Source organism: Merops nubicus, unplaced genomic scaffold (assembly GCF_000691845.1).
Source record: "Merops nubicus isolate BGI_N331 unplaced genomic scaffold, ASM69184v1 scaffold43442, whole genome shotgun sequence".
NCBI lineage: Eukaryota > Metazoa > Chordata > Aves > Coraciiformes > Meropidae > Merops > Merops nubicus.
In genome coordinates this window covers 41,843-56,953 of record NW_008595094.1, presented here as the reverse complement: position 1 = coordinate 56,953, position 15,111 = coordinate 41,843, and the positions used below count along the sequence as shown (strand labels likewise).

At 38.7% G+C, this 15,111-nt stretch overlaps 1 protein-coding gene across 1 annotated transcript in view; it reads right to left on the bottom strand.

The window, feature by feature from the left end:
* Positions 1-257: 257 nt before the first annotated feature.
* Positions 258-15,111, bottom strand: part of POLR3B (polymerase (RNA) III (DNA directed) polypeptide B) — a gene marked incomplete at its 5' end in the record, with an annotated part of 51,570 nt that continues 36,716 nt past the window's right edge. The window contains 4 exons of the mRNA XM_008935952.1: positions 258-435; positions 5,974-6,087; positions 8,331-8,497; positions 9,371-9,474. Of these exons, the coding sequence (XP_008934200.1) occupies positions 258-435; positions 5,974-6,087; positions 8,331-8,497; positions 9,371-9,474 (563 nt within the window). The remainder of the gene's footprint in view (positions 436-5,973; positions 6,088-8,330; positions 8,498-9,370; positions 9,475-15,111) is intronic.

Genomic DNA, 15,111 nt, shown 5'->3' with positions numbered 1-15,111 from the left:
CAACGACCCTTCCTCTATCACCAACACTGGTTTTAATTAAGGTGCATGGGACTGTTAACTGGTGTCTGTGAGAACTTTAAAACTGAGAAGCACTATAACCAAAGGCAAGATTCTGCTCCATAGAGTCATGTTTACTCTGTACCACTTTCCTTTATGCACCTGAGGTGAAGCATTTTTTTTTTAAAATATGAAACATGTCACACACACAAAGTGAGGAGGGGAGACCATGATTTACAAAAAGCATTACACAAGACAACTTACCAACCAGAGTAGCCCAGCAAGCCACACTGTCCACAGACATCCACTTCAAAGGCGTCACTGGAAATCATCAGTCTCTCCAATAAAAGCATGCTGGCTCCATAACCTATCAAACAATCCCGTTCCATCTCTCCAAGACGTAAACCACCATCACGGGATCGACCTTCAGTGGGTTGCCTTTGAAATAAACATTTGAGAAAGTGTAGTAAGTGTTCCAGAACATACATTCTACAGCTCTAGGAAAGGTGGTCTCCAAATCATAGGAACAGAACAAGATCAATGGACAATCATGTTCTGCAAACCAGAGTTCTGATCTTGCAAATGTGTTATTCCAGTTGAAGCAACTCATCTTTGCTCCTGCACTAGCAGTACATCTGTGAGTGGCAACTGCAGTGTCAGCCTGGAACTCTCTACCTCACAGAACGTGAAAAAAGTGAAAAAAAAAAGAGACCAAAGAGTAGCCAAGACAATCTAGACACAGATTTGGCACCCTTTTTTGATAAGACATTCATTATAGTTTGTAGCTAATGAAATTAAACAATATTCAGCAGCTAATGAATGAATTATCAAGCTAATGCTTCAGCTGAACTACAGCGAAGCTGTAGAAGAATTCTTAAAATATAACTGTTTTTGATCTGGGAGTGAATACCAAAACAAGTAGTATGCATATTATTAACTCATTATTGATAGCCTACTTTTTTTTTTTTAAAGTAACATTTATCTTGTTTATTTTTTTCCATGTATGATGGTTAATAGACTGATTTTCATATTGTATAGGTTCCTGGTTTTCTAACTCCTAAACACAAATCAAACTAACTTTTTTTGTCTGGAAAGATTTCTTGTCCTGGTGCTACAGGAAAGTTAACAAAGCAATATAAGTATATGCTAAAGATTTTGAGGTAAAGGGGCAAGTTACAATATATTATTTAACATTGACTGTTTAAGGCATATTTTTTGTTGTTGGACACAATCAAAACTTTTAAACCTCTTGTTTGTCATACTGCAATTTCATACATTATCAGTTCTATTGTCATGTACCAGCACAATGTTATAGTACTTAGACTGCAAATATTTGAGTGAACTGTGAAGCAAAACCAATCTTAAACTTCTGAAGCACTAGTATACTGCATGCATTTTATTAAATATTTCCATGTTATTATATTCCCTGAAACATGACAGTGAAGAGACCACCACTGCTTGGTGAAGCCCCACATTTACGTGCTGGTTCTGATACCTGCAGTAGTGCAATCCACCTAGAATAGCAAACAAAAGATCTGGCCTGTAACTTTTGAAGTATATTTTGTTGATACTATTTCTAACAACTGAATCTGTTAAGCACACTATATATATTAAAAATAAGTCTTTGCCAACTTATTGTAAACTGAGAGAAATGGATTTCTAAAAGCCTTCAGCATCTAATAATCTTTTGTAACAAGTGTAAAAAAAAATATGCCTAATTAGTGCACCAAAATATCTTCTAAAGATGCAAGTTGTATTTGTTTTTGTATTTGTTTTTAGGGGGAAGTAGTCTCCCTTACTCTGGTCACATTGGAACCTCAAAACTAATCTGCTTGAAATTCAAATCATCCTTTTCGTTTATATAACCTTCTATTTTTTCCCACTGTTGGGAGAATGGATAGAAGTTGTTTACATCCTGATTAAACACCCCAGGGACCTCTTTCCACATGATGGTACCATCACTGTTCAGATGCTGTTTTAAAAGGACTAACCCTGTGGTGAATGCAGTTTCTCTTCTGAAGCCCTAAGAGGCAGATCTTAAAAAGCAGTTGGTGCCTCCAAAGACACGCACATCTGCTGCAGTGCTAGGTGTGCCTGACTTCCTTTTACCAACTGACTTCTGTTATATTAGTTAATGCACAAGCATACTTTCAAAAGTTTCACCAGGTGCTTTTCCACAGGATAAAATGACAAAATAGTTTTATAAATGTGAGCCTTAACAGTCTCAGTGCAATTAAGGGAGGACAAAACCTCTTGAAAAATGATGGGGACTCAACTTGAGCCCTTGAAGAGTTAATATGTCCTCAGTCTTCTGAGGACATATCAACAGATTCAGGGTGAAAATTTCTAAGACAGTTGAAATACCACTAAAAAAAAAAAAAGCCACACAAAAATACCCCCCACAACTTCAGTCTGAAGCTCTTAAGTGTTTCACTCCCACTGTTAAAACAACCTCATTAAGACAAAACAAAGAAAATCCTCCCTCCCTAATATGTAGTTTTCTAGAGTATCAAAAATTTTAATATTGAGATTGATCCTTTGAAAAGAGTATCTTATGGTCCCTAAGCATATCAGATTTTTCTTCCTGCTCACATGAGTTTGGAAATCCCTCATACCAATGGTTGTTTAAAATGTTAAATCATTTTTATAAAGCATCTGCACTTCCCCTTTCCTGCTACACACACGTACACTGCAGCTGTTGCCCTGGGCAACTACTTCCATTCTTTATTCTAAATATAACTTTCTGAAAACAAAGCAGACTCTTAAAAATAAGATTGGGAATATCATAAAAAGAAATATTTTAAAATATATTTTTTTAACTTCTTAAAATTCTAAAATGCTAAATAAAATGCAGTGAATCTTTAAATAAAAAAAAAAGGTTGAGTAGTCTTCATACTATTTAACCGTTAGATTTAGAAAAAAGCATAAAACGAAAAACTTCAGTGTTTTTAAAAACATTAAGAATTTATTGGCACTAGTTCTGCATTTTCTGGAAGAACAGTGGGTTCAGCTTCATGGCCCTGTTCCTTGCTTCATTGGCCAGTGGAGGGAAATAAGCCTAACCCCATGAATAAGAAGAGGCTTTGCAGGTCTCAGCAGATCTCCCTTATGCCTGTTACAAAAACCAGTGGTGAACTCAAAACTGAGTCATTGGCTGAAAGACTGATCTTGAAGAAGTGGAGTATTACCTAGAAAAAACACTGCCTGAAGGAAGAGGGCGTACTGGGCCCCCAAAGCCCAGAGAGGAGCCCTGACCAGTGTCATCACATTGCTCCCTTGCAGAAACTGGTGTATCTGATAAGTTCAAAAGACATGCAGGTGGCAGCTCTGATGGTGCCCATCAAAACAACTATGCATGCAAGAAGCTTATATTGATCTCTTGGAAGGAAAACTAAAAGCAGTTTATCTTTTAAAAAGATTTAGCAGGACTGGCTATCCAGAAGACACCATATCTAGAACTATATTTTAAAGTAATTCTCAACTACTCATGGCAAAATAAATTAAGTATTGTGTTTCAGAGGGCAACATTCTGGTGTCTTTTGAATGTGCTGACAAAGAATGCTGCTTTGCAGTTCTACAAAGTCTTTTTTAATCAGAACAGTATCTAGAATCAATGATGTTCAAGAAACTCAAGTCTTCTGCCTTATTCCAGATGTATCTTAACTGACAGAGCAAAGATGTATTTCCATTTGATATATAACAAAATGCATTTCAAGATGATGACAGCCAAATTCCATGTTGGAAGCTGTTACAGGATTACTTCTGAAAGCAAAAAACAATGTTAGAGGCAATCTACTCTCCAAGAAGTGCAATGGATCATAAAACAATAGTTGAGTATGAAAGCTGGCAAAGCAGCCTCTCCCAGCAGAGGCAATGGCAGTAACAAAAGTTTAATTAGTTGAGGAGAAAAAAGAAAATTCCTAAAAGACTAGTCAAGAGGCAACATAAATTCAACATCCACTAGCTTTCCTAAAAGTCAAATAAGGAGCCCTAGCTACATGCTATGATGTGACTGACTGGAATGAAGAATTGAAAGAAAGTAAGGGGAGGGGGCGAAATCACACCACCTTCATCTTTACATGAAAACACTGCCTTCACTTGGGATTTAGGTTTCCTTTAAATCAATATCTCTAACCAGCTGAGAAGCTGGGGAGACAATACAAAAGCAGATCAAGGGATTCGGGTATGCTAGGAGCTCCAGCAAACCAACTGCATGCCCCGTTAGCTAACACAGAGAGTTTTCATTTTCATCTGAAGCACCAACACCATGACTAACACATTGAAGAACAGAAAATGGGACAGAAAACCCATTATTTGGGAATATCACTTATGTTCATATAGGCAAGAAGCTGTGGTAGGAAATAATGGTTATGCTACACTTGCTCTTCTTAATACGATTAGTGGAAAAGTTCAGCCAAGAATTAAAAAAACTTAATGATTTCTTTCCTAGTTCAACCACTAGTATTTAATTCCATGGAAAGTGTGACACAACTTAAGTTTGTCCTGCAGACAGTATGAGGTTGGAAAGCCAAAGGGAGAGGAAATATGCAATAAAAAGCAGAAGAGAAAGACACTTGCCCATCAGGTGGAGCAGAGACCTGCCCCTCCATTCTCTACCAGCACATCAACAGGTAGAAGCTGCACCTATTGAGAGGACAGACCAGCTAACTTGTGCAGTCAGACAAGGCCAGAGAAGTGGATCAGCACATAAGAGGCATAAAAATAAATTAAGAATTAAAAAAATCTGAATTATGCTTCATGCCTGTTAGAGAGAAGAGTAAGGGCGGGATAGACATGACCTTTGTGCTTGTATCTCAGAAACGGCACAAAAGGGACTGGTCAAAAAGAAGAGTACCACCATGCAGCAGGTGAGGTAAGGGACATTTGGAGTAATCTTCACCAGAATACTCGAAGACTAGCTGGCAATTAACTTTCTGTCAATATTTTGAAAATAATCCTACTGTGATGGAGAGAAGTGAATTAATCAATCCACTAGAAGCTTCCTCAACCCTAAACCTTCTTGTGAATTAGGAGTATCAGCAATTTAGAACCTGAGTGCAAGCAGCCACAGAACTTTGCTTTAGGGAGAAAAGGCAAGTAACACAAATGAAAGCAGAAGACTGCAAATTCTCCAAAGGTCCAGATAATGTAAGCCCACCTCCAGGGGATTGTATTACTTGTTACTCAGAATACATCTGCTTGACTTCAAAAAGACATTAACACGGTACTCAACCTTTTTTGTTGAAGAGAAAAACCAAGTTCAGGCTTAGTGCAAGGATCGTGACTCCAAAGGAACTGAGGACAGATCTTTAACTCTTGGCACCTCTGGAACTTTTGCAATTTATTAGTGTGAAAGTGCTGTTCTCCTGCATGGTATTGAATGGCAACTGTGGACCAGCATGTACAACTCTAAATTCAGTTTTAAAGTTGAATGGAAGAGTCTGCACAGCAGAGTGCTCTATACCAGGGATGCACATTATTCTAATTCTTGTTTGCACTACACTAGGGCTAATGCATTTGCTTTGCCTTGACAGGTGAAGCCATGGGCCACATCAATATTAACCTGCTGAATATCAAAGGATGCTGAAATATTAAAAGAAATTTCTTTCTTCTACTCACACCTGATTTTGTAAATGCACAAAGGTTAAAGAAAAAATTCTGCTAAAATACCTATGATACAAGCAATCTGACAGGAAAGGACCACAGTGTGCGCTGTGAATCAGCAGATGGCATTTTCATCAGCTGCTAAAAGAAGTCTGAGAAGCAAACTCAGTTTTGAGCCACAGAGAGCACATTCAGAACAACCTCCTGCCACAGTCTACTGCGAAAGTTTTTAGTCTATAAGAGTGTATTAACAGGTAATAGCATTTTGCATCAAGTATCAAAACGTAACAACCCCCTTTGTTTTATACCCATCAGTCAGCTGGGCATACTTCTGAATGTGCAGAAGGATTTGTGCTTAGCCTGTAATGGTACCTGGTGAGCACTGCTCTGGGTCCTCGAGCTCTTGCATGCATTTTATCCAACACCATATGCTTTAGCTTCTGGTAATACACAGGGCCAAAATAGATATAGGCTTCCAAAGGTTCCCTGAAACAAGACCAACGTTCACCATTAAGCACATACTCGCCTTCAGAGAGACAAGAGTGTCATGTAGAGGAGGATTTGAAAACAATTTAGGAGTCATGAGTCCTAGAAAAATGTGTTTGTGATTTCAGAGCAATCAGACTGAAATCCCCACAGGAAACCCTTCTGAAAACAAGAGCCATACACTTCCAGCACCACACACTGGAGTACCCGCCCTAGTGAGGAACAAGCTCCAGCACTCTGGCCATACCACTCTGGCCATACGTAGCTGCAGGTGCCTGTTTCAGCTGTACCCTGTCAAATCCCTCCCCTCTCTGTGCAGGCGTGTTTTGACAGTGTCAACAGTAACTGACAAAGACTGTAACTGTGTTACACCTCAAAGAGTGACTTAAGATATTTCTATTTACATTCCTTCACTTTAAATCATTTGCACACAAACAAAGGTAAGCATATATGTAAACAAATACATGCAGCATAAATACTAGAAACATCAGTTTATAGGAACACTTTAAGGAATTTGCATTTGCAAGGACAGCTTAGGTCTGGCACACTGTGAGCCTGACAGTCTTCCCATCCTCCAGATGGGTGAAGGTCCTCCCTGAGTGGCTGTGCATCAGCACAGCTTCCCCTGCAGCACTGCTCTGCACCTCTATCCGTAGGAGAAAAATCACTGCCCTGGCTGTCACTGAGGGCTCAGCCTTAAAAGGGCTCTTGAGAACTGTGTTCAGGCACTTGCACAAGCTTGGGAACATCTGTGAGCAGTACAGAAGGTGTTACTCCATCCTACCAGCTGGAGTAGAGGCTAAAGGTATTTGTGTTTAAAACACCTCCAAACCGTAAGAACAGCATAAGTGTCTATAAAGATCAGAAAGCAACAGTTGAAAGCTCTGAGTCATTTCCCAGCTACCACCTTCAGCACTAAGAACAACCAGGTTTAACACAGACAAACAAACTCAGCACTGCCACCGATTTATTTTTTAAAAATGTATGTGCAATGTAAAAACAAGCAGGAGACAACATTATTGCACCTCCCATTCAGATTCATTACTGACATGATACAGTGTTATTCCAAAAGCTGCCTATTGGGGAAAAGAATAAAATTTATCTAGAAGTTTGGAATTTTCAAACTTCCACATTGTTATGAAATCTGCCTTCAAATTTCATAACAAATAGATTAGGCATGTGAAATTTGCTTGGAAGAGGATCAGTATCCTAAAGCAAAGTCACTAAACAGGGTACCACAAAGCTGAAGTTTGAGGACAGGGGATTTTTAGAGCCAGATGACTTTATTCCCCCTAGGACACTAAATTAATCAGATTTGTTAAAAGTTACCATGATATATCAACAGGAAGTGTTTCAAACACCAGGATACTTCATTTACAATTTATGGAATATGGAGTGGGTAAGGAAAAGAAAATGATCTCTCTGAAACAAAGAGAAACAACATATGGAATAAGTTGGTAGGAAAAGCAATTAAAAATAAAAGTATTAAAAAAACCCAAAGCCTTACAAAAGAGACCTGAAGTTGTTTTTTGAAAAGAAGTGGACTGGGAGGATAATAAAAATAGCAGGAAGGTAGGATTAAGATACATTTTGGAAGGGCGGGCATGTGAAGCCATATGGCCTTTTCCTGTTCCTAAACTATCTTATGTTCTTTGAACTCTGTGTCTCAGAAGCCAGTCTGATCAACACAGCAGGAAGTTTGCAGATTAGAGTATCACGGCAGACTGGATCATTGTGTGAGTGAAAGAAGGAAAAAAAAAAAAGAAAAAAGAACACACACAAAATATTCCCAAGGAAGAGACACTTGCCTTCAAATTCATATTTTACAGTACCGTTAAAGTCAACGGGAAAATGCTTATCTGATTCTAAGCATATATAAGATTTGCTGCCAACAGAAATGGAAATTCCTTGCAATCTCTCAGAACGAAAACCTTGATTTTACCTTCTTTTTTTTGTTATGCAGTAGAAGTTGGGAAATTTTCAAATGTTCTACCAAGGGCTATTCAGATTGTAGCCATGCAAATACGAGTAATTCTTAATGTGTGGAACCAAAAAATATTTTAAGAAAGGAAAAAAAGTTTTTAAAAAGTGAACTACTCTACAGCCCCTTCCCTCCATTTCAGAGTTGTTTGCAAATAAAAAAAAGTTCCTGAGCACTGAGACATGAAAAGATTTTTCAGATGTGTCTCAACAGGATTTCCTCACTGCCCTGCAGCACCTAAATCTATACAGCAGATTCTTACCCAGTGATACCAGATGTTACGTAGTCCTTCCCTAGGTAGTTATAACCATGGCGAATAAGATCTTCACAGACATCCTTAACTTTACTGCCTCCAAAAGCTGTTCCATAGTGAAATCTGCCATCCAGGACCCCAGCCTTTCCAGCCAGGAGTTCAATTAACTTTCCTACCTGTGCAAAGAAAAGCAGAGTTAACAGCCTCCTCACTAGTATGGGTTCATTGCTGGCTGGGTCACAGCCTAAGATAGCCAGCCAAAGTGTCCAAGATGGCCAGCTGGGTTATTGCATGCAAAGGGAAGAGTGCAAGAAATCCAAGAACAGGGAGTACTCCTGTGTGAAGGGGGAAAACTGGACTCATCACAGGGTCTGGGAACACCTTTAAAGTTCAGAGTCAGGCTGCCATACTTTTTCAGGTTGTCTGGAAAATGAGCAGGATCCAGCATGGTGTTCTGCTCTAGGAAAGAGCCCCAGAGATTGACATGCTACAGTGCAGTAGGGGAAACAGAAGGGAAGAAGCTAATAATGAAAAAAAGATCAGAGGCTCTATGAGGTAATTATCAGAGGTCCCATACAAAGGTTAGGCTGTGAGGTATTTAGTGTGACCCTGAAGCACAGGTGCAAGACCTGCATCAGTTCCAGGGAGGTGTGTGTCACGTAACAAGTTATATAGGTCTGGAACTGTTACTGAAACTCTTCTCCAACCTTTGCCTCAGTCTGCCCCAGCCAGCTTGGTGGGCATAGGCAACAGGAAAAGGAGACGGAGAACAAGAAATTCTCAAATAGAAAGGGTGCAGCTGAGGTATTCAGTTACTCGGTATTAGCTCAATAGAGAACAAAATGGGATTGACGCATAAACTGCCCACATCCCCATCTACAGGAGGGCTTTTCAAGACTTGCAAAACAGAGACCTGAATATAGGAGAGCAAATGCGTGGCATGATGACTGGAGAATATTCTCAACGAAACCATATTTAAAACTTTTTTGTTGTTGTTTCCTTACCCTACCAAGAGCCACTGTCTGTTTAGCTGTACGGTAGGCACTGACCGTCATGCGTGATGGGAAGCCGTGAGGGTTCATTATGATATCTGGGCAGATTCCTGTGTCGCAGAACGGCATGTCTTCCTGAGGAACAATCAGTCCACACACCCCTGCAGAAGAGAAAAGGTTTCAATTCACAAACAGCAAACCACCAACAGGGCTGACGCTCATCACCAGATTTTCTTTAATGTTTTCCTCCTCCTCTCTTTCTCATGGATCACTTTTTACCCAGATTCATTACCATGACCAGTGCTCACAACCTGCAGGCTAGAAGAGAGTCCTTGTGACAAGACTGGCAAAATTAGCATATTCTTACATAATGCCCCCAGTGATTTGTGAGTTAGCAAATTAGGGAAGAAAGCTTTAGATACAGTTTTCAGAGGCAATCAAACTTCCGACCAGTCAGACTGGAACATCTCAAGGCAGACCTAGCTTTTAGAGCAGATGCTATGGTTTCTTGAAGAAAAAAAAAAAAACAAACAAAAAACCTGGCCTCTTACAGTGTCTCTTTAGACATACAAAATTATTACCAATTTGAAATTTGTGTATTGTATGTATCCTTGCTAAACAAAACCAAAGCAAGTCAGGACTTTGACAGGAGCCAAGAAAAGTAGGGGAAAATCTAAAAAAAAAAAAAAATTCTAAAGATTTTTTTCAGGTAGCATTAATTTCCTGAGAAAAGCCTCCTTTGATAACCTATGAAGGGCAAGCCACTCCCCAGACTGCTTATATTTTGTCAGTCCCTGGACACAAACTGTACCTTTAAAAGTTTTAGAAGCTTTTTTAAGTCTCCATCAGTACTGGATAAAAAAAAACAAACAAAACCCTCCAAACTTTCAAAGTATTTAGGAAAGATTGAATGTGAACATGAAAACTCATTTAAAGTAGTCTATCATACATCCCAAATTTTTCTTTCCAATCCTTAGAACTGTTTCTACAGTGAATTCTGCAGACCAAAATACTGCAGCTATAAATGACCAAGAGATCCAGAATTCAAATTTAGGTGCTAAAATGCAGCTGCTTAAGCCCGTACTCCTTTGAACCAAAGCTACTGTTTCAGCTGGACAATTTCTTCCAGAAGCCCTTAGAGCCGAAAAAGTCTGCAAGCTATTTGAGATCAGCCTGCTGCAACTTCCAGAGCATGCTTTGGGAACAGCCCTGGAGTGGAGGGGGCTGCTGGAAGACTGAGGGTGCTGGTTTCATCCCTAAAAAGGCATCCCCCAACCAGCCAGTTCACAGGGGGATACTGGCGTCTGCTCAGGAGGGAGCTCCTCTTCCACTGTCCATGCAAGACAGGGCTAGGTGTATGGGACAGTAGATAATAGAATGAGAATGGTAAGTATGGGGGAAGGGAGCAGAGGAAAAAAAAGGATTGGAGCGTCTGGAGCAAGGCGGGGTGTGTTTGTATTTAGTTTTTAAACCTATTGAAACTAATTTTCTTTGTTCTATGATGATAAATCAATAACATCCTTCTACCTCTCCCCACCAAGCAATGATCATTTGCTGAAAAAAAAAGCAACCCAAAAAAAAACCCCAAAAAACCACTCTCTCTCTCACATGCACAGCTTTTTTATCGCACAAATGTAGGCATAAATACTTTATTGTATAAATATATATCACGGCACAGACACTTTGCCTTATTTGCATTTACTTCCAAGAAGGCACTAGGTTGCATCTGGACTTCACGGCACCTGTAAGCCAAAAATTAAATCTTAGCTAACTTAAAATTACTTTAGGCTCTGAAAACCTTTTATATGCCAAGCTGGTTCCCATAGCAGACAGCCACTGTGTTGTTTGTTTTGTGTGAAAGTGAATGATAAAAGATCCATGAAATCGACACAGAAAGGCAGAACAGCAGAAAGAACTGAGGGCTCTCCATCATAGCGGCTTCTACCCTCCGCTGACTTGTATAACAATGGGACCTACACACCCAACTGCAGATCTAACACAGCTGTGCATTTCATTAGATGAAGAGCACTAGTGACACAAGTAAATAATTAACTTATTCTGGTCCGCTGACTGTGGTTATGAGACCAGTCATAGCTGACAGATTTTAATACAAGTTAACACAAAGACAGCATAATGAGCTTAGAAGTTAAAAACAAAATATTTAGACAGAATCCAGCAATGTGAAGCTCGCTAGGTCATTTATAAAGTTTCTGTTATACAGAGCGAGGTGGGGGAGGAGAGGGGAAGAAAAAAGAGAAAGCTATAAAACCTCAGTTCTGAGCTTCTGTATTTTAAGAAGTCGCTGAGTTTGTAACAGATCAATAGCATGTCCATGTGCATTAAAAGGACAGGACAGAGAGAAGCTCCTTCCTTCCCTGTGTTTTAAGAAAGTTCATTCTTTCTCATTAAAAAATAATGTTGAAAAAGCTGAAAGACACCTTTCCTATATACCACACTACTTCTAAAAGCAAGCAACTGTGATTCATTTCAAAATTTAACCTTGATTTTATTTCACAGTTGCTTGCCTTCAGAAGCTCTTCAAAGGGACTAAAGTTTGCAGGTCTGCACTGCAAGCTCCTGAATTTGCTACCCTTTTTCAGCCCCAATTGCTGAGCCAGGGTTTGCAGCGGGGCAGTAAAAGGCAAGCCCTGCAATTCTGACGAGCTGCTACAAAAAAGTGATCAAATAAATTAATCTATGTAAGTGGAATTATCACGTGCCACTGGCTAATAACACAGTAAAGGAGAAATAAGAGGCTGGATTTAAGACAGCATCAAGTTCCAAGTATGAACTTCATTTTACAATGGAGCTGCCCAACTGCTCCCCACAATATTCATAAATAGGACAGACTCAAACTAGTAGGTAACTTTGCTCTGTGGCTCTTTCTACAGGCTATTAAGATTTCCTAATGGTTACTGATTTAGACATCACACAAAAATTGATCCCTGGCATTCATACAAGACGTACAAAATAATTTGGTTTCATTCACTTCCCCTTGCCTCACAAGTTTTACATGCTGCATCTGAAATTTAGCAATACAATTTCAATTGCATGCTGTACTGCGATGGGCCTGAATCTGCTCTCATCTATAAACTCTGGAGCTCTCATCTAGGACCAGAATCAAACATTTAATGACCACAAAAGGCTGAAGACAAAGCAAAGAACAGATTTTTTTTTTTTAATGTTGACTAACAATGTTTGAGCAAGAAAGCATTCAGCAGCTTGCTACATGTAATTTCTTTTCAACTAAAAATCAAATTAAATTCTAGGAAAAAACTTTGTATATCAATTTCATAATGTAACCTTAGAGGGAAAAATCAGTGAAAATATTAACCAAATATTTTAAGAGATCCCCCCTCAAAAACAAAGAAAAAAAGGAAAAAAAAAAGGTGGAATAATAAGCACGGCTTACAAGTATGCAAGGGTAACAGTTTAAATCAGAATAAACTTAAATCAGACACCTACAGTGGTTTAACGTGCAAGTATAAAGCAGCCATAGGCAGTGTTTTTTTCAGTGCTATTGTATGCCAGCCAATTCATGACAGCTCACTGACTATGCATGATGGCCCCATCCTCGGGCAGGCTATCTGCATCAGTCCCCACGGTATCTCAAGACCATGTCCCTCCACAAGGCCCTGACAGAGCATAAAGATCTCTGCACCCTTATACTCCTGTCCCTTGTACTTCTGCCACTTACGAGTTTCTTTTTCTAATCAGGAAAAATTCAGGTTTCCAGAACTGGTATCTTTTATGTAGTTGCCTTTACAGCTTGCTGACAAACACGAACATCCACAGACTTGTAAACCAGTAGTTCAGCAGAGAGGGGGAAGGGGAGCAGCACAGGGAGGGCAGGGACAAAACACAACAGTATGGGAAAGTTTTCCACCGGCTACAATAAGATGCCTTCTATACACACACATGCCAAATGAAAAAAAAAAATCATCAAATAAGTCAAAACAACCTAATATAGAAAACTAATTACTACCAGCAGGAGGGACATTAGAGAGCAAAGGAGACTAAGTGAATAGAAGCAGCAGTAACACCAGTTTCGATCAGCAAGATAAAAAGAAGCGCATTACTAAGCATGCTTGTTTACTTATTCTAATGATAACGTGGTAAAAGAGCTAAAACTAACTTGAAAGGTGTCTATTGTAGATTTACCAAAATTGGGAAATACTCCTAAGAAATAGGACTACCTGACATAATTAAAAGGAGTTGTAGCTATAGCACAGTGCCATATATTGCAGACAAGTGACAAAGAGATTTGCAAAAATTAGTAAGGTTAAACAAAAATGTGCATCTGTTTCAAAACTCTCTAATTACATACTGTGTTGGCTAACAAGTCCAGAAGAAAAAAAAAGTGCTGCATCACATAAGCTTTGTTCAATACTGAATCATTCACTGATCTATCATATCGCTTGCTACATCCCATCTGACATAAGAGGTAAAGAACGGAATTAAAATTAACAGATAAATAATGCATAAGTAAACTTGATTAGTTTTCTTATTAAAAACATCACTCTAAATGAGAGGAGGTGCTAGAAGACAATACAGTTTGTACACTGCTTTCCCATGAGCTGCTGAATGGTCTGATGTGATAAATTTGCATAGTCTGAAGCACACAAAGAGCTGATTAATTGAAACCCTTACAATGCTTCTGGAAGCAGCTATTGTAAAACAATAACCATAGGAACTTTACAAAATACACATGGCTGAATGAGTCAAGAGCTTAATAAAATGTGTGTTCAGGATACACTATTTGGAAACAGAATTAGAGATTTTTATTCTGTGCCATAAAATGCTAAATCACCCTAATTTCAGAGGTTCAGTTGACGATTTACTGAAAAGGTCAGAAGGTTACCTGTTTGCTGCTTGAGATAAAAAAAAAGCTGTAATTTTCTTCTTAAGCCAGCCAGCTAAGCAGCAGATTTGTTAAAAATAAATCGAAAAAAAAATATGAAAATTTTTAATGGAACTCTGATATCTCATTTTCTCATATTCAAATTCTGAAGATAAAAATAAGGTAAGAAATGCTTACCTTTCCAGATGCCTAATAACTACTAATCATCAAACATTCCTGCAGTAAATAATAGCAAATTATTTCTAATGCCACTTCAGCCATTTAATTCCTATAAACCCGCTGATGTTTTGTCAGAGATAAAGTACTAAGTCTGACTTGTAACATGGGGGAAAATGACATAAGTAGCCATTTAAAACTAACATCTTACTTTAGATGTTCTGCTTCTACGTCCTGTACAAGTGCCTATTAAAAAGAGAAAGATAAGTTGCTCTGAACCATGAAGTTAGGCAAGCAGAAAAGGCAGATGCTCAAATTAGTAAAAATTTTAAAAATAAGCAAGGTCAGACTTTGGTAGATAAGTGGTACTGTTGTGAAGTTTATGTAGTTGACAATGCTGTGAATAGATTTTGTTTTGACAATAAAGAACATGGTTCATTTAGGAAAACAAAGACCATCTTTCATGAATTTCAACTCGCTTCCTTGTCTTTAGAGTTGTTTAAGTGCAGATACTTCAGAAAGGTTTAATCCTTTATCTTAGATCTTCAGCTATTAAAAAGCTTCTGTTTGCCAGTTCAAACAATCTCTTGCTTAAATACAGTTTTTCCACTCCTCAGGAATACTGTTCAGTATTGCTTAGTTCTGTGATCTACAGGACCTTTGTTGGAGGTGTTAATCCTTTTTCACATGAGAGACTGAGAAATGTTCTTTCAGAGAAGTGATATATTGCTTTTTTTCACATCAAAGGAGCCCAACTTTTTCCTCATTGTGACTTGTAGCA